We start from the raw sequence: 20,736 nt of genomic DNA on the forward strand, positions 1-20,736 counted from the left end.
TGTTTTTTTTTATCTATCATATCCCTGAGATCAATTTCAATTTTTTTCCCCATTCTTTCTTTTGTTCTTTCATTTTCTGTTCTGTGGTCATCGAGGACACTGAGTCATTGTTCAGCTTCCTCTAATCTTGTATTATGAGTACCCAGAGTCTTTTTAATTTGGCCAACAGTTTCTTTTATTTCCATAAGATCTTCTATTTTTTTATTTACTCTTGCAATTTCTTCTTTATGCTCTTCTGGGTCTTCTTTATGTCCTTTATATCCTGTGCCATACTCTTCTTCATGTCCTTTATGTCCTGTGCCATGCTCTCATTGTGTGATTTTATGTCTTTGATTATTTTTGCCAAGTACTGTGTCTCTTCTGATCTTTTGATTTGGGCGTTTGGGTTTGGGTTCTCCATATCATCTGGTTTTATCATATGCTTTAAGATTTTCTGTTGTTTTTGGCCTCTAGGCATTTGCTTTACTTGATAGGGTACTTTCTGGATATAAAAAAATACCGATCTCTAAACTTTCTCTAACTAGCCAGCAGATGGCATCCACAAGTCACCTATTCCCCTCAAGTCAGTTTTCTCCAAATTTGTCTTTGTGGTGTGTGGGGATCTGATTCTTGTGGGGTTCAATTGGTGCACTAAGTTTGGGTGTGTTGTTGGTGCTGTCCGCCTTGAATGTGGGGCATGTGCATGGGTGGTTAGGGAGGCAGGGTAGCTTTAATAATCAAACCTCCCAGGTGTTCCTGGAGATTTAAGGCTGTTACACGAGTCTAAGCCTTCATTTCAGTCTTGCCACAGATCGTCTCTGCCGCTGACCCACAAGTCCTTGGTATTCGTGTAGGGACCCTGGGTTTCCGAGCAGGTCCCCTATCCCTGCCGTGCTCTTCCAGGACCTCTGCTGAGGGAAGGCTGTTTCATGTCACAAGTGCATGCCAGCATCCAGGGAAGCCTAGGCCATTGGGCCGTGCAGGGGCATTCCCAGATTGCTTTAAAGATAGTTTAATGGGGCATGTTAATTTCCCCCTTTTTGCACAGCTCCACCTTCCCAGCTGTGGAACAATTAGCTGTGGGTGCACTAAAGGTGTCCACGACCGATACTGTGGCATGTATGCAGTGCTGCAGGAAAGACTCCCCGTCACACTGGGTTTCTTGGCCTGGCTCTGGGCTGTGGGTCCGGCCCCGGGCAGGAGCATCCCCAGGCTGCTGGGGAGATGTCTGCAAGGGCACAGTTTCTTTCTTCTTTTGGCTCCCCTCTGTCCCACTGTCCCTGAGACAATCAGCAGCAGGTGTGGGGAGGGCTATCCTCCATGCCAGCCACTGAGGTGTTGGCTACAGCCCACTCCTGCATTGCTTCACTGCACAGTTCTCACTGCCATATCTGCAGCCGCTCCCGGGTTTTTTGTTTTTTTTAAAAAAAGAACTAGTCCATCTCCAAACGCCAACCTGCAGTTTCCCCACACCGCAGCACAGCCGCGGGACTTTCAGCCAGCTTACTCACTCGTTTCAGAATGCAGACTCCCGGTTTCACCAAATGCACACTCCCTGTGGATTTAGCAGACCTTGTCTAGCTGGTGCATTGCTGGAACTGGTGTTCTGGGCCACTTTCTGGCTTTTATCTAGTATTTTTCACAGAGGTGTTGTTTTTGCCCTGTCTCACCTAGCTGCCACCTTAGGTTCTCTGTATATTTATTTTTAAGGTATACATTCTGACTCATTCTATAGTAGTTTTTTTATGTTTTCTTATATCTTTCCTTACAGATAAAAGAATGCCCATTTTAATACTGATCAATTCAAAATTATTTCTATAGTGGATTCATTCATCTTTCCTTAATATTTTCTGAAGGAAGTGGTTGAATATGCATCTTCACTTTGATTATTTCAAAATTATTAATGTCATATATTTTAACCCACATTATATGCCATAAACATTAAGTCCTTTTGTTTGGTTGGTTTTTTTTTTCATTCATTTGTTTGACAAATGTTTATTGTGATTTGCTACATGTCAAACATTGTTTTAAGCCCTGCAGATAAAGTGATGATCAAAATAGGCCAAGTTCTTATACTCACGGATCTTGTATTCTAGTAAGGGGCAAGGATAAGTGCCAAGAAGAAAATTAAAGGAGGGAAAAGGTGATAAGGAGTGCTGCAAGTTAGAGAGGGTATCAGGGTTTGTTGCTCTTTTATCTAAATTGGGCAGGGAAGATTTCACTAAGAATATAACATTTGAACAAAGACTTGAAAAAAACAAGAGAGTGAGCCATGAAGGTATCTGAGGAAGAAAATTCCAGAAAGTACAAAGGCCCTAAGGTGGGTGTGTGCTAGATATATTCAAAGAACAGCAAGGGGAAACAGCTACTGAAAACTCTTCTTCAGAGATTCAATGATAAAAATGACAATTCTGAATTGTTTGAAACTCTGGAGTATAGACATAGACTGGAGAAGGACCCTGCAGATGCTGAACTGAAGAAATAGAAGTATCAGCTAGGAATCTTCTGTCCCAGACCAGCCAGTCCTCTCCCCTTCCCCTCACTCAGTTTCAGTGTGAGAAAGGCACTGAATCAGCAGACAGGACCCCTCCCACCAGGGACACAGCTTTCAAAATCTCTCACAGCAGTGAGACATACACCCACTGTTTGCAGACCCAGGAGACAGGGGAGGACATTTAAAAGGCTCAGATCAGTGAGGGACAAAGAAACTGAGAAAATGTGGACAGAGACTGTGTTTCCAGCCTTGGGTCTAAAAACTCCTCCCCCACCCTTGAGGGAAGCAGCAGCTGGCCATTTCCTTGCCTTGGGGATGGCTGGAGTACTGGGTCAGCTGACAGACTACTCTGCCACAGTTGTACCCCACACTGAGCCAGATTTTAGCTGGCAAAGTGAGGGCGTAGGAATCCTGCAGTTTCAGCTCACCTGTGTAGACACAGCCTGTACTTGGAGGCAAAGCAGCCTCTGAGAACAATTAAGTTACCAAACCGCACCATCTGCTGGATAGTCTGGAAAATGTAAGGGAATAGAAACACTTTTAAAAAGATGCTCCATTTATGGAGAGAGTATGCATGATTTGCAATGATTGGAGGTGGCCTAAGAGTACATTGACTGAGGAACAGAATGGTGAACTGTTGTGGGTGCATACAATGGAATACTGAGCAACTGCAAGAAGGAGTGGAGCTGTGAGACATGGAATGAGGTGAATGGAATGTGTAGACAGCATTTTGAGTGAACTATGTTGGAAACAAAAGCAAACATTATAATGCCTCACCAATATGGACTAACCACAAATGTGGAAACTCAGAATTGAATCTTAGAGCACAGCCTAAGAGGGGAGAGATTATTGTAATGGTCCCTAGATTCTAAGCTTTTACAGCAGTCAAATCTACTCCTGAATTGTAATGGCTATCTCCAAACTCTGAGATGCTGATCCCTTTGCATATAACCTGACCGGTCTCTACAACATTGGGTATCTGTGTGACACTTGAAACTCAGCAGATATGAATGTCAGTATTAGAACATACAGCAACTGTTAAAAAAACTAAAAAAGAGTCCAGACTTCAACTAGAGATATGAATGAAGCAGATGTGGTTAGGACTAAGGCAAATCATGCCAAAGGGTAAAGGACAATACTGACTGTGTTTTAAAACTTCAAATTCCATGTGAGACCAAGGGAAGAGATGGTTAGTTAGTGCAAGAGCTATATTCCTAAACAATTTAACTCATACAGTTTGTTCAAATACCGTAATTACATGGAACTTTTAATAGGAAGTGAGACCTGGTAGGTTTGCATAGGTTAGCATGAAATAGTGACACATCCCAAAGTAATTTGGGCAGATAATAAAAATATATATGCAGGGCCCCCTTGAGGAGCCAGGGAAAAAAGTAGAGGTATTGGGCTTCCTCACCTAGATTGTTGCTGATGTTCTCACAAACATTGAGGACTGATGGTTTGATGTGCCAAGCCCTCTATAATGGGACTTGCCCTTATGAGGCTTGTTACTGTAAAGGAGAGGCTAAACCTACTTATAATTGTGCCTAAGAGTCTCCCTGTGAGTACCTCTTTGTTGCTCAGATGTGGCCTTCTCTCTTCTCTAAGCCAACTCGGTGGGTGAACTCACTGCCCTACCCCCTACATGGGGTCTGACTCCAGGGGTGTAAATCTCCCTGGAAACATCGGATATAACTCCCGGGGATGAATCTGGACCTGACACTGTGGGATTGAGAACATTTTTTTGACCAAAAGGGGGATGAGAAATGAAACGAAACAAAGTTTCCATGCCCAAGATATTCCAAATGGAGTCGAGAGGTTACTCTGGTGGGCATTCTTATACACTATATAGATAATCCTTTTTAGGTTTTAGTGCAGTGAAATAGCTAGAAATAAATACTTGAAACTATCAAACTACAACCCAGTAACCTTCACTCTTGAAGATGATTGTATAGCAATACAGCTTACAAGGGGGGTGTTCTAGTTTGCTAATGCTGCCGGGATGCAAAACACCAGAAATGGATTGGCTTTTATAAAGGGGGTTTATTTGGTTACACAGTTACAGTCTTAAGGCCATAAAGTGTCCAAGGTAACACATCAGCAACTGGGTACTTTCACTGGAGGATGGCCAGTGGTGTCCGGAAAACCTCTGTTAGCTGGGAAGGCATGTGGCTGGCATCTGCTCTAAAGGTTTGGTTTCAAAATGGCTTTCTCCCAGGACGTTCCTTTCTAGGCTGCAGTTCCTCAAAAATGTCACTCTTAGTTGCACTTGGGGTATTTGTACTCTCTTAGCTTCTCCGGAGCAAGAGTCTGCTTTCAACGGCCATCTTCAAAATGTCTCTCACTGCAGCTCCTGTGCTTTCTTCAAACTGTCCCTCTTGGCTGTAGCAGCTTGTTCCTTCTGTCTGATCTTATATAGTGCTCCAGTAATTTAACTCAGACCCACCCTGAAGGGGTGGGCCAACACCTCCATGGAAATTATCAGAGTCATCACCCACAGTTGGGTGGGGTGTATCTCCATGGAAACACTCCAAGAATTACAATCTAATTAACACTGATAGGTCTGCCCACACAAGATTACATCAAAGATAATGGCATTTTGGGGGACATAATACATTCAAACTGGCACAGGGGGTGACAGTGTGATTGTGAAAGCCTTGTAGATCACACTCCCTTTATCCAGTGTATGGATGGATGAGTAGAAAAATGGGGACAAAAAACTAAATGAAAAATAGGGTGGAAGTGGGGGGGGGTGATTTGGGTGTTCTTTTTTACTTTTATTTTTCATTCCTTTTTTCACTTCTGGTATAAGGAAAATGTTCAAAAAATAGATTGGAGTGATAAATGCACAACTGTATGATGGTACTGTGAACAACTGATTGTACACATTGGATGATTGTATGGTATGTGAATATATCTCAATAAAACTGAATTTTTAAAAAAAGTGCTCCAGACCCTTTTTTTTAGGACCACAGGATCTGGTCTATATGCCTGCACAGAAACCCAGCCCTGTTTTGGCTGAGAAATATAGACAACCAAACTACTAAAGCAAAGCTCTAAAACAAACCCAGGTCTTGCTGACCAGCAGAAAACAGAGCAGCACTGGAAGCCAGCAGATCTATGTAACCACACACACAGTGAACTTGCTGGGGTGCCCAGTACCTACTTCCCATCCCTGTGCAGGCCATGGTGGGTAACTGAATTTGGGGGAAGACTGGGGGACAGAGCCAATCTGACAACTGGCCAGTGAGAGAAACAAAGAAATATAAGAGATCAAAGAAAACCAACAAAATTCCAAGGTGAAAGGGAGAGAGCAACCCTCAGAATAAACTAATCAAGAAAATCAGATGTCTAGACAGCAAAAAATAATAAGCCACACCAGGAAACACAAAGATATGGCCCAAAGGAAGAAACTAACACTTCAACTGAGAGTCAAGAGTTGAAACTAGTTAAAGGTGTTCAAACAAATCTTCTAAATCAAGTTGAAAGAAAATGTGCAAAAGAGATGAGGCATGTAAAGAAGACACTAAGTGATCATACGGAAGAATTTGTAAGCTTGAAAAAAACAAATGGCAGAACTTACTGGAATGAAAGGCACAATAGAAGAGATGAAAAACACAATGGAGATACACACAACAGACTTGGAGAGGCAGAAAAAAGGATTACCAAACTAGAGGACATGAAATCTGAAACCCTACACACAAAAGAACAGATAGGGAAAAAATGCAAAAAGATGAGCACGGGCTCAGGGAACTGAATGACAAAATGAAGTGCATGAATATACACGTTATAGGTGTCCCAGAAGGAAAAGTGAAGGGAAAGGGGACAGAAAGAATAATAGAAGAAATAATCAGTGAAAATTTCCCAACTCTTATGAAAGATAAAATTACAGGTTCAAGAAGCTCAGCATACACCAAACAAAACTGATTCAAACAGACATACTCCAAGACATTTACTAATCAGATTGTCAAATGTCAAAGACAAAAAGAGAATTCTGAAAGCAGCGTCAAAGACAAAAAGAGAATTCTGAAAGCAGCAAGAGACAAGCAATCCATCACATATAAGGGAAGCTCAGTAAGACTAAGTATGGATTTCTCAGTAGAAATCATGGAGGCAAGAAGGCAGTGGTATGATATATTCAAGATACTGAAAGAGAAAAACTTCAAATCAAGAATTCTATATCCAGCAAAACTGTCCTTCAAAAAAAAGAGGAGAGTTTAAAATATTTACAGATAAACAGATACTGAGAGAATTCATAAACAGGAGACCTCCTCATAAGAAATACTACAGACAGATAGGAACAGACAGGAGAGAGAGGGTTGGACAAGAGTGCAGAAATGAAAACCAGGAGATAGAAAGAAGGTAAAGATCAGGCATTTGATGCTGAAGGAATACAGAATGTTCAACAGAATTGATTGTATAGATCCAGAAATGGATAGCACAATACTGTAAGTATACTGAACAAAGATGACTCTGAGTATGGTTGAAAGAGGAAGGTTAGGGGCATGTAGGACACCAGAAGAAAAGACAGAAGATAAATACTGGGAAGGTATAACTTAGTGAAACCTAGAGTGGTCAATGATTGTGATTAAATATAAAAATATAAGCATGTTTTTACATGAGGGAGAACAAATGAATATCAACTTTGCAAGGTGTTGAAAATGGGATGGTATTGGGGAAAAATACAATCAATGCAAACTAGAGTCTATAGTTAACAGTAACATTGTAATATGCTTCCATTAACTGTAACAAAGGCAAGGCAATGTACCAAAGCTAAGTATCTATAAGAGAGGGATATAAGGGAGGGCTATAGGATTCTTGAATTGGTGGTGTCGTTTGACCTTTTTATTTTATTTTTTCACTTGTTTTTTAGTTGTCATTTTTTTCTTTCTTTTTCTTTTTTCTCTTTTCTTTTTTCACCTCTTTCTCTTTCTTTCTGGAAGAAATAGAAATATCCTCATATAGATAGTGGTGGTGAATGCATAACTATGTGATTATACAGGGAAGCACTGATTGTTTACTTAGGAGGGAATGTATGGCATGTGAATAAAACTGTGTAAAAGATAAACAGAGGGATACAAGTGCTGGAGAAAATGTGGAGAGAGGGATGTACCTAATCATCGTTGGTGGGGAAGTAGAATGGTGCAGCCCATCTGGAGGGCAGTGTTGTTGTTTCCACAGGAAGCTAAGCATGGGGATGCCATATGGTCCTGCAACTCAGTTATTGGGTATATACTTGGAAGAACTGAAAAGAGGGACATGAATGGACGTTTGAACAGTGGGGTTTATGGTGTCAGTATTCATGATTTGCAGTGGATGGAGGTGGCCTAAGGGTACATTGACTGACAAATGGAACGGTGAACTGTGGTGTATATATTCAATTGAATATTGAGCTGCTATAAGAAGGAATGAAGTTGTGAGGTACGCAACTAGGTGAATGGACATTGAGGACAATATGTGGAGTGAAATAAACCAGAAATGAAATGACAAATACTATAATGCCTCACTAATATGGACTAACTATAATGTGCAAACTCTGAGAATTGAATCTGAGAGCATAGGTTATCAGGAGAAAGTTTATTGTAAAGGTTCCTAGATTGTAAGCTCTTACAGCAGTTACATCTATTCCTGAGTTGTAACAGCTATTTCTAAATTCTGAGATGCTGAGCTCTTTGTGTACAACCTGGTCACTCCCTGGAACTTAGGGTATCCATGTTCTGAGACTCAGAGCTAGTGTTCTGCAGCTATGAAAGTCAGTATTAACCATACAACAACTGTTAAAAAAGCTGAAGAAAAGATCCGGCTTCAATTAAAGATATGAATGAAGCTGATCTGGTTAGGACTAAGGTAAACCAGACTAAAGGGTAAAGAACGGTATTGATAGTGTTTTAAAACTTCAACTTCTGTGTGAGACCAAAGGAAGAGATGTTTAGTTGGTGCAAAAATCTGTATTTTTTTGTAGCATACTATATAATTTAACTTGTATGGTCAGTTTATTTAAACACCATAATTACATGGAACTTTGAATAGGGAGTGAAATCTGGTTGGTTTGTATAGGTTAATGTAAAGCCCTGATACATCCCAGAGTAATTTGGGCAGAGAATAAAAATGTATTTGCAAAGCCCTCTTTAGGGACTTGGGAAAAATTTGGAAATATTAAACTTCCCCACCTGGGGAATTACTGATATTCTCACAAGCATTGGGGACTACCAATTTAGAAGGCCAAGACCTCGATCTTGGGCTTGCTTTTATGTAGTTTATTACTGCAAAGGAGAGGCTAAGCCTACTTATAATTGTGTGTAAGAGTCACTCCCAGAGATCCTCTTTTGTTGGTCAGATGTGGCCTCTCTCCCTAAGCCAACTCTGCAGGTAAATTCACTGTCCTCCCCGCTATGTGAGATATGACTCCCAGGGGTGTAAATCTCCCTGGCAACGTGGGACATGACTCATGGGGATAAGCCTGGCCAGGCATCATGGAATTGAGAAAGCCTTCTTGAACCAAAAGGGGGAAGAGAAATGAAACCAAATAAAGTTTCAGGGGCTGAGAGATATCAAATAGAGTTGAAAGGTCATTCTGGAGGTTATTCTTATGCATTATACGGATATCCTTTTTTAGATTTTTAGTGTATTGGAATAGCTAGAAGGAAATACCTGAAATGGTTGAACTGCAACCCAGTAGCCTTGATTCTTGAAGACAACTGTATAACTATATAGCTTACACTGTGTGACCATGTGAATGTGGAAACCCTGTGGCTCCCACTCCCTTTATCCAGTGTATGGATAGATGAGTAGAAAAATGAGGACAAAAAGTAAATGAATTATAGGGAGGGATGGGGGCTATGGAATGTTTTGGTTGTTGTTCTTTACTTTGATTTTTATTCTTATTCTTTTTTTGTGGTAATGAAAATGTTCAAAAATTGATTGTGGTGATGAATGCATAACTATATATTGGTACTGTGAACAATTTATTGTACACTGTGGCTGACTGTATGGTTTGTGAATATATCTCAATAAAATTGAATTTAAAAAAAGTAAACACACACACACACACACACCAAGGAGACCAGTGTGGCTAGAATGGAATAAACCTAAGAGACAGTGGTAGATGCTGAAGTTAGAGACATAGTGTAGATTATGTAGTGTCTTTTGAGTCATTGTAAGAACTAGCTTTTACTCTGAAAGAGATGAAAGGCCAAGGGAGGGTTTTGAACAGAAGTGTAATTTGACCTGACATATTTTACAAGGATCAGGCTGCTGTATGGAAAAAAGATTGATAGTAGATGAAAAGGGTAAACACAGGGATACCTGTTAGGAAGCTTTTGCAATAATGCATGTTAGAGATGAGGGTGTCTTGAACCAGGTTGTTAGTGATACAGGTAGTAAGAAATGGTAGGACTCTGAAGGTGGAGCCAATAGCATTTGCTGATGGATTGGATGTGGGATACGATGGAATAAGAGGAGTCAAAAATGATTCTGATTTTTTCTTAAGTTACTGTAAGAATGAGGATGCCATTTAAAGAGATGAGGAAGGCTACAGGAGAAGGTTTGGTGGAGGGCAAATCAGTTTGCATTTGGATAGCAGATGTCTATAGTTTGGGGAATTGTCAGGGAAAGTAGAGGTATCAATTTAGGAGCAATTTAGTAATAAATGGTATTTAAAGTAATAAGCCAAGATGAGATTATCTAGAGAATAGTAGAGACAGAAATGAGAAAAGATCCTAGGGCTGACCTGTAAAATCCATTATCTAGATGCTAAGAGAGGATGAGAAACCAGAAAACTCAAGAGATGTAGCCAGAAAGATCAGAGGAAACTAAAATAAAGTACTGTCCTAAAAGCCAAGTAAATGGTTATTTGTTTGGTTTTAATAGTTTCAGATCATAAGGCCCATTTAGCCCACTGACGATTCCTGGAGCATCAGATAATCCAAAACAATTGAATTGTTCCTTAAACAGGGAAATTTAGTCCAATTTTTTTCAGTAAGATGGTTCACTATCCATGTTGATAAATAAAAATGAATTAATCCACTTAAACATACCTTGAAAGAACATATTTGGTTACCAGAAAGGTTTAATCTTTCCAGGTGTTCATTGGGGTCAAGACATCGACCTTCAATTTAAAAAACAAGATGAAAGAAAAATTAAATTTCTTGTTTTACCTCTTGTTCATAGCCTGTTATGTTTATGAGTTGCAAATGGTCACCATTTCTTACACATAAGTCAGTATCATAACACAATAAATAACAACTAACTAATAGACAATATTTCCACCTTCTATAATCCATAGGCTTAGAAATGCCTTGCAAAGATAGCTTACAAAAGAAGTATAAAAGAAAGAAATCTAGAGTATTTTTTATACTGAAAAATATTATTGCAGCATTATCTTAGATTTCCAGTGAAACAGTACATACCAATGCTGCTTATTAGATTTCCAGCAAGGTTGAGATCATTTAAGTTCGTCAAAGTTTGCAAGCCCTAAAAATTTAGACAACATATAATTAAGAAAAAAATCACTAAAATTTGTATTTACAAATCATCTAATCAATCTGGTTAGTTCACTAGGTTCTCTGAGCATTGGGTGCTTTGTAATTCACAAGGACAGAGGGAAGTGGGTGCCGCCCTGAAGCTGTCTTTGTTTCTCTGTACTGGAACCAGGAGAGAATTATTGGAGGAGAAGGGAACAGGGAGGGGAGAAGAGAGGAAAAGAAGGGGAGGAATAGGAAAAATAACACATCACACACAGGGTGTTACACAATCCTAGACAAATTATGTAATCTCTTTAAAGTTTCTTTTTAAAACCTGCAAAGCAGGAATAATAACACCTACCTCCCAGGCTTGATGCGAAGAGTAAAGGAAATGATGTATATGAAGCTCTGTGTACATTAAAAAATGCTATATACATGTTACTTATTTTTAACAACAATAATTATAAGTCATGGATATCTGTCACTCAAATACATGATCTTGAGCACAGTGTTTTAAACTCTACAATAGTGATTTACCTTACATACAAATCATCAAAATGATCTTACCTCAACATTTCTAATTGCATTGTGGTTCAGCCAAAGGACCTCCAATTTGGTTAATTTCTCTAAATTTTCTATTTTTGAAATTTTGTTAAAATATAAATATAATTTTTCCAAATTTCTACATTCTTGAAGACCTCCAATTTTCTGTAAAATAAGATATTGAGTAGTATTGATTTCCACGTTGCCATTAATCTTTTTAATAAAATAGGCTTCTGAGTACATTTTCTTTTAAAAATTATTTTATTGCAAAATCAGTATCCAACAAAATCAACCAAAAATTTAAAGGAAAAAACACATAATCCCTCCACCTAAATATAACTGTTTTCAATTTTAAATATTCTCTTTAAACTTTATCAACTCTGTATCTATCTTATACGGTTATAATCATAATGCATGTAAAATTTTGTGATTTTTTGACTTCCCAACATAAAATGTTTTCATAATCTTTAGAATTTTAATATTTAATAATTACAAAATATTTCATGAAGTTGATCAAATTCTTAAGAATTACCCTATGTGTGGCATATTTATGTTTCAATTTCTAGCCATTATAAATATTAGTGCAACAAATATCTTCATGCATACAGTAGTTTTGTGCTGTTGAATTATGTCTTTAGAATAACATCTTAGGATAGGAATTTCTGAGTCAAAAGATAAGTACAGTTCTGTGACTCAATATATTTTGTGATATTACTTTTCAAAATAGATGCTCTAATTTCCACATAACCAAGAATGTCTAAATAAACCAATTTCACTACTAACCAATACTGGATATGGGTATTATTTGATCTGATTACTAAAAAGTAGAATATATCTGTTCTGGTTCTTTATTTCTTTTTTTAATTTTGTATAAATCTATTTTTTTTTTTTGCCCATTTTTTACCTGTTATGACCCTTGACTCATACCTATGTTTAAATGAATTAGTTTTCTAAAGTCAAAGAATTCAGGATAAAATTCTCCATGGAAGGTCATGTTTAGACTTACCTCTATACAGCATTCAGCAATCCAAAGTTCTTTAAGTAGTGCACAAGTCTCTAACCCTGAAATTTCTTTTATATCTTGAGCAATTATTGTGAGACTTGTTAAATTAGGAAATAGTGATAATCCAACTATACGGGGATACCCTGAGAAAAACATCTCCAGTTTTAAAATATCTGATCCTTCTTGTCCAATAGCCTCATAAGATAAACCATTGCATAAACACTGTTTTAAAAGAAAGAAAAAGGGTTATTAAAACAATCCAAAAATGATTTTTGCCGTTAGAAATTATAAATTGTCAACTGCACTGAAGCCATTTTTGTATTCTTCCTAGAGAGAAAGTTGTGCCACATATATAATTTTTCTGTTTCCAAAAGTTGTGGGGTAGAAAAGATCTCCAGATAATCTTTCAACATCCATAAAGGAGTATGAAATGTTCCATTTAATATCCTTGCAAATGCAGCTGAAAGACTCACCAGTTCTTTAATTATTTCTTCGTGGTTTAGGTTTTCACATTCAGTCATCTTCCACTAAAAGTAATGGTCATAATAATATATCTGTCAAGGAAAATAAAAAATTAAAGTAAATACTAGATTCATGTCATACCCAGTTGAAAGGAATATTAAAGCTATTTAGGTTGAACCACCACCTACTGCTTGAAATCTTCACATAGTCATTACCATTTGCCCTTTTGGACCCCAAGACAGTCAGCCCATCCTACCTCTGAAGTCTTCTGTTAGCAAGTTATTTTGATACTGAATTTAATCTGATTCCCCATAAATTCTCCCCATTTGTTATCATTCTACTCCTCGGTTCAAATAAAACAAGTATAACTCCACAAAATTGGCCTTTAATAATCGAAGAAATCAGTCATCTCTCATCAACACCACTCTCTAGCGCCCAATAGATATACTGGTTCTCTCAATAGATATTCTTGTTTCTCTACTCTGAACGAGCTCCTGTATATCTTTTTTACACTGCGCTGTCCAAAACTGAACGCAGTTCCCTAAATATATTTAGAGAGCAAAGAGAAAAATCCTCAGGGCTTAGCAACATACCAAGCATGGTAATAAATGTTTATTAAAATGAATTCACCAACTTCTCTTTCATCCTAGATAACATAAATCAATTAATACCTAAACAATTTTCATACAATTTAACCCAGTTTTTCACAATTTCTAATATTCTTATTATATTACTCCAGTCATATGCTATTTAAAAAAATATAGGAATCCCAGATTTAATATGATAAATTGCCAAGTGAGAAAAGCAAGATGCATAAGAAAGGCATATACTGTGATCTCATTTTCTACAATAACAACTCCCCCATAGATATGTGTATGTACATATATGTGTGTGTGTGAACATGTGCATACGATTATGTAAAGAGAAAAATATGGAAATATATATACTAAGTTGTCATCATAAGTTACCTTGGATGTGGATGAAAACTGATGTGATTTGAGCAGAAATGAGAAGTTGGGTGGGGGTATCTAGGCAGAAAGGGAAAAGAGAAATAAACTACATGTTTAAAAAAGCATCATTAGTATGAATATAACAATATTTATAAATTCATTCTACTATAGGCAGATATTTGGACTGTTTCCAGTTTGGGGCTAAATACTGCTGCTCTGAACATTTTTGTTATGCAGAACATAGGCACTCATTTATTTTAGTTTATATCTAGGAGTGGAATGAGAAAAATAATTATTTTTATATACAACAACATAGATGAATCTTAGAAACATAATATTAAGCAAAAGAAAACATACAAACAATGAATACATATAGTATGACTCCAATCATAAAGTTTGAAAACAAACTAATCTATGGCAATAAAAGTCAGAATAGTGGTTACTTTTCAGTAGTGGTGATTAGGAAAGGACAAGAGAGAGGCTTTGGAGCACTGATAAAGATGTATTTCTTGATCTGGGTGCTGTATAAAGGGAGTGTGTTCAATTTGAGAAAATTATATACTTAAGATATGTCTCATTTCTATAAGCATGTTATCCTTGAATAAAATTTTACTTAAATGTTTATTTTAAAAGCATATATATGATCACCTTTATTCATTTATGTAAAATTATATGTGCATGGATACACATAAAAATTAAAATTTTAAGAAAAGATAGTGATTTGAGCCCATGTATTCTCTTACCATCCCTTCCCAAATGACTACCGAAATATGAAAATAAGAAATGTGTAGCAGTGCTAAGAAAAGGCCATTGATGACCAGAAACGTGGAGAAAATTCTTTCAAAAATGAAGCAGATAACATCAGATTGAGAGAAAACCCTGTCAGTACAAACCACCCCCAAATTTAAGGTATTAGGGGAAGAAGTTTCCCAAAACCATCCTTAAAAAAAATCCCCAAACTCAGTGCAGTACTGGGTGAGAAGGTAGCAGTTGTGAGACACCCATCAGGGGCTAAATCAAGGGAGATCTGCTACCACCAGAGTACTGCACTCCATCTGCATTTGTACTCAGACTTTTCAAACTGGGAAGTTGTCCTATCCCGTCAAGCAGAGGACGGGTGGGACCCCAGCTAACACCACAAGAAAAATATAGCCAACAAATTATCTGAAGACACTGAACTCTCTGTGCATTCATATGCTTTTCATTAGCATATTTACTGAGGACCCTAATATTTCCAGTTAGAGAATGATAGGTGTGGGGGCAAAAAGAAGACTTCTCTGATAAGGTGGCATCTGGGCAAAGAACTGAAGGAAATGAGGAAGTGTGAGTCATGAGGAAATTTGGGGAAAATGCATCCAGGCAGAGGAAAGAGCAACAACATGGGGTGAGTGTGCTGGGCTTGTTTGCAGAACAGCAAGGGACATGATGTGGCTGGAGCACAGTGGGGGAAATGGAGGCTGGTAGGACGGTAGGTCAGAGAGGCATTGTGGAGGCAGATGACACGCTATCCTGAGGATTTTAGATTTAATTATGAGGAAGATGGAACACTATACGAGGAGTTTGGGTGGAGGAGTAACATGAACTGTCTTAAGTTTTGAAAAGGATCACTCCAGCTGCTGTGTTGAAAACAGACTGTAGGGGTCCAGGGCAGAAGCAAGGAGATCAGCTCGGGGGCCATTGTAACAATATGTGAGGGAGGATGGTGGTTTTGCATAGCGTGGTAATAGGGTGGGAGTGAGAAGTGGTTACATGATGGATCTGTATTAAAGCTCATGCCACTCATTCCTTCCTTGCTTGCCCTTGGCAACTCCTTCTTTACCCCATTCTTGGACAACCCAAAATATTACAGCACAGGCTGCAAGGAAGGGCAGGCAAAGGAGCATTTAGCATGGAACAAACCAAAAGAATTTAGATACTCCATCAAAGACCCATACATAAAGGCAGGCCACAGTCTTTCCTAGCTTTACTTAAATAGTACACCAAGTGAAGAGGGGCTTTATAGCACCTACAGTCATAAGAAGGGGAGCCCCTGCTTTCTGGTTTAATGGTCTGAGAGCACCAAAGGAGAGCCTGTCTGCCCACCACCACATAAGGGACACAAGCCTGCCTAAGAACTCCCCAAACCACCAAATGTTTGTCCAAGTTGTCTAGATTACAGCAGAGATATCTACCCCAGAAAAAAAATTAAACTGTTCTCTTTATTATATACTAAATTATCACATACACTTGGACCTAATTTGGACTTTCATAACTGCGTTCTTCCTTAGCTCTGTGCATTCCTGTACCAGCACCACAGTTTATGTTGATTTACTCTGTAAATCCCCACCTCATCGTTTTTAAGAAATTTCCTGACTAATCTTTCATATTTGTTTTCCCAAATAGCTTTATAATCATTTTGTAAAGTTTTTAAAAACTCCAGGTGGGATTTTGATTTAGATTGCAATGTAAAGATCAATTTAGGAAAAACTACTATCTTTACAGTATTGAGTCTTCCTGTTCAAAAACAAGGCATAGCTTTCCATTTATTTAAGTATCTAATTTTTCTTAATAGAAAAATTTTTTGTTTTTGTTTCCTTGGCTGCTCAAACAAATACCATGAAATGGGTTAGGCCAAACAATGGAAATTTATTAGCTTCCAGCTTTGAGGCTAAGAGAAAGTCCAAATATAGGCATCATCAAGGCAATGCATTCTTCCCAAAGACAGACGATCTGGAGCTGGCTGCTGGTGATCCTTGATACCTTGTCACATGGTAATGCACATGGTAATCTCTCCTGGCCTCTCCTTTCTGTTCTAATTAATTTCAGCTACTTGCTTCCTATGCCTTTCTTTCTTTGAATTTCATTCTGCATAAAGGACTTCAGTAATAGGATTAAGACCCATCGTGATTGAGGTGGTCCACACCTTAACTGAAGTAACCTCATCAAAAAGTCCTTCTTACACTGGGTTCACACCCACAGGAATGGATTACATTTAAGAACATGTTTTTCTGGGATACATATAGCTCCAAACCACCACATCAGTCTTACCTCTCACTTCACCTTACTTTCACTTCATCAATGCCATCATTTAGGAAAAAAATATATTCTTCTATTTCATTAGTTAACTAACAAAACAAAATCTAGTTTAAAAACCCCAAATCATATAATTTATATAACTACATATGAACTACAAGGAGCCTAGACCTTACTGGTTCTTAGAAGACTTGTATGTTTTCTCCAGTCACAAACAGACACAAGACTTCGAATGAAGTTTCTGACTCTATCAAGAGGTAAGTGTCCTATTGGCCTGCCCACAACCCACCTCCTCCTGCACCTTGGGAAATATTTTTACAGAGCCTGTCCCTCTAAGAGGCTCCAAGTCTTCTCTAGTTACTCCAGAAGCCACCGGGAGCTTGGACTGATCCAGTCACCATTCTTCTAAACTTTGGAGTGCTGATGGAATATTTCACATACACAGCCCAGAAATGAAGTCACAACAAATGTGTGGCCTCCAAAATCAGTTGGCCCATCAACAACAAATGTCTATGTTTTCCTCATCAACTTCCTCTCCCAAGAGAGTAAGTAGGACTAAAGATACAGATCTGGGATTCATGCCATTGTGACTATTCTAAACTTTTAGCCCTTTTCTCAAGTTCTGTCTCTCAGAAGATGATCCTGCCCTCATCTTCACAAAGAATAGGGGTGCCATCAGATATACAGTCCTTTAATTCATTATCTCCCTGAAGATGTATTTCTTCTTCTTCTTGCTGCCTTACTAGAAGTATCCTTCGTCTCACCCAAAACTAATCGCTTGTTCTGTGCTACTGATCCCATCCTCTTCTGTCTCTTTCAAAGCATTGCTCTATCAAACCTTCCTTTCTCATTTATATTCTCATTTTTCCTTCTTTAAGATCTCTTTCCCCTCTGTATGTGACTGTTTTGTCTTTTCTATTTTTTAAGGAAAAAAAAGTCCCTCCTAACCTGTAGTCTTGTCTAAATGGCTATTTTTAGACACTTTCACAGAAAGACTTCTAGATAAAGTCATCATTGACAACACTTCACTACCTCTATTCAGTCTTCAACCCAATGCAATCTAACCGGGGCCACCTCAGGCCACCTCATCTTCTTTTACCAAGGTCAACAACAATCTTCTAATTGCCAAAGCCACTGGACGTGTGTCTGCTCTCATCATTACTTGATTTAATCATGGCATTTGATGACTCTCTTAAATTTTCTTCTTTGGTTTGACTTTTTCTCCTTGGTTTCTCTCTACCTGTTCTTTTCCAACCTTTTCAGATCAGGTATCTACTTCTTGATGAAAAATTACTAATCCTTGTTTTCCTTTTTCTTGGGCAACAAATCCAACTGTCCATATGGGAAACTACACCTGAGTGTGCCACAGGCATCTTGAATTCAGAGTGTCCAAAACTAAACTCAATTTATTTTTCAACCAACCTGCTCCTCCTAATTCCTTCTCTTGGTATACGACACCTTCTAATAGTCTAAGTCACAAAACTGAGACTTATTTCCAACCACTCTTTCCGCTACATTCACTCATTCATTGAATCCTTCTGCATATACTTATTAAACTCTTATCAAACATGCTTCCTCCTCTCCATCCCAACTGCCTGTCTTGGTTAAGGCCCCCATCACTTCACGTTAAGTGGATGCCCTGCCTGTACTCTCATCTCCCTCTAATCCATCCTCTATACTACTGTGATGGTCAGCCTCCCGAAAATAAATCTGCTCAACTACTCCCCTTGGAATGTATTCACAGCCCCTATGCTCTGACTCCTGTCTCACTTTCAAACTCATCTCTCACCACCTCCCCAGAGTACTCTATGCTCTGGTCACTGGTATAGTTTCTGAATGGACTGGGTTACTCCTGTATCCTGAGATACATGGTGTCCGCATGCTACATGTCTTTTTCCCTTGACTTTATGGCATGTTGCATACATTCCTAAAGATTTAAATCAAGGGTCTTCTCTGTGAAGGCTTTATGTCTCTCCAGGAGTATCATAATCTTTCTCTTCCTTGTGACTGTCAGATTCCAGAAAAAGAATCTAGCATATAGAAGGAATTTCTGACCTAGGGACCCCACAGCTTATCTCATAGAAACCAGATGCACCATAAACTAAAGGATGAAGGCTGTTCAAGGCTGTTCCAGCCAAAGTGGTACCTCAACCCCCAAAAGGCAGATGAAGCAAGGTCAGCTATGCCCATAAGATGAACAACCACAAGCATGCAGAAAGGCCTGCCCTCTCTAGACAGATAACACAGCTGCTTCAAAGAATAGTGTGTCAGAACCCTAGCAACCAATCAGCTCAGAAATTGATAGGCACTCACCCAATCAAGGCACAGGACACCACTCAGCAGACACCCTTCCCAATGTGGGTTTTTTTTCCTTAAAAAATGCGGCTCCCAGAATGAGATTTGGAGCCATTTTCTTTCTTTTCACTGTCTCCCACCTGCTTTCTTCCTCTAATAAATCTTAAACTTTATACTTAAACTGACTCGCTGTGTTGTGTGGATTCTTGAATGACTCCAACCTGACATTGACTCCATTTAAGGCTTGTATATGCCCTGTATATAGCACTTCTCTCACTGCACTGTGATGCTTGCAGGTCTTCCTATATCGCTACGTGTTCATGGGGCAGGGACTAAGAAGTTATCACAGTGCTCTTGGTGTTCAATAAAAGTTTACTGAATGATCTGAGTTAATTGTCATACCACAGACTCCTACATAGTATAATTATAGAAATATTTGCTCTTACACTGCCAGTCAGGGTATAATAATGAGTTAAGTACTATTTCTGTCTGCCATGAGTGTTGGGTAAGGTGTCATTCTGAGAAAACCAAATTCGTTTTCTGCAAACTAGAAGTCTTGAATGCTCCAATTGTTTTCTCTCTTAGGCATAAAGGAATCAGAGTTCATCCATTATCACCGATAGGCCAAACAAACGCCCTTCTCCTGGAGGTGAGCAGTATCAGATTTGGCCAAGGAGCACCTGGTTCTCCCAGCCCACGACCGTTACCTGTGCAGTGAAGGCTGCATAGGTGGCTGTGGGCCACTCTCCCTTTTCTCCTCTTCTTAAGCTTTGCTCCAGTAACGCTGACTCCCTCATATAAGGCCACGTCACTGTCTTTCATTATTATCTCCAATGCAACTATACGGGGTCCCTGACCTCATTGTTGCTTCACTCCCATCTTCCTCCAGGTGTGATCCGGGAGGGAGAAGAGGGGCGGAGACTCCCGGGCCGTGCGTACAGGTGAGGTACGCCCGAAAGCCGCCAGGTGACAGATACTCACCCTATCCTGGAGAGGATGGATGCTGGGGCAACCCGAGACCGCTCAAAGCCCACTTCAACCTCCTGATATCTGTCTTGGAGCAGCAGGCACCACACCCTCGCTAGCTCCGGGCCTGGTGTGTACACACTGCTAGCTGCGGTTGCCTAGGAAACCCGCCCTCCGCTTCCTGCGACCTCCGGGTGGGGAAAGGGATGAAGGGGGCGGGGAAAGCAGCGGCTGAAACGAGCCTGGGTCACGTGGTGGCAAACTCTAACCAATCAGCAGAAGCAAGGGTCCAGCCGGAAGACCTCCGCTGGTGATCCTAGGAAATGGCTGGAAGCTTCTTGCTCGCTCTGTCATTTTCTATCTTCACGAACGTTTCTCCTCGACCTGCCTTCACCAGGATCCGACGACCGGACTGGAAGCAACAAGTTGTGGACATGGTGGCGGGGACCTAGTCTGGCCGTTTCTGCCTCCGTCCCCTGCTCTCTCACATTGAATAATCTCTGCTTCTCGGGGTCGGGAAACCCCGAGCCTCACTGGACTTGAAACCCGAAGGAATGGCGCTGTGATGTCACA

At 39.4% G+C, this 20,736-nt stretch overlaps 1 protein-coding gene across 1 annotated transcript in view; it reads right to left on the bottom strand.

Annotated features, from left to right (window-relative positions):
• LRRC9 (leucine rich repeat containing 9) overlaps positions 1–20,639 on the bottom strand; it is a 150,237-nt gene extending 129,598 nt beyond the window's left edge. The window contains exons 1-6 of the mRNA XM_037832601.1: positions 20,179–20,639; positions 12,952–13,032; positions 12,482–12,700; positions 11,500–11,640; positions 10,879–10,942; positions 10,507–10,577 (exon numbers count right to left, since the gene is read on the bottom strand). Of these exons, the coding sequence (XP_037688529.1) occupies positions 10,507–10,577; positions 10,879–10,942; positions 11,500–11,640; positions 12,482–12,700; positions 12,952–12,999 (543 nt within the window). The 5' untranslated portion in view covers positions 13,000–13,032; positions 20,179–20,639. The remainder of the gene's footprint in view (positions 1–10,506; positions 10,578–10,878; positions 10,943–11,499; positions 11,641–12,481; positions 12,701–12,951; positions 13,033–20,178) is intronic.
• Between the last annotated feature and the right edge of the window lie 97 nt (positions 20,640–20,736).

The sequence above is a fragment of the Choloepus didactylus genome, chromosome 4 (assembly GCF_015220235.1).
Source record: "Choloepus didactylus isolate mChoDid1 chromosome 4, mChoDid1.pri, whole genome shotgun sequence".
Lineage (NCBI taxonomy): Eukaryota > Metazoa > Chordata > Mammalia > Pilosa > Megalonychidae > Choloepus > Choloepus didactylus.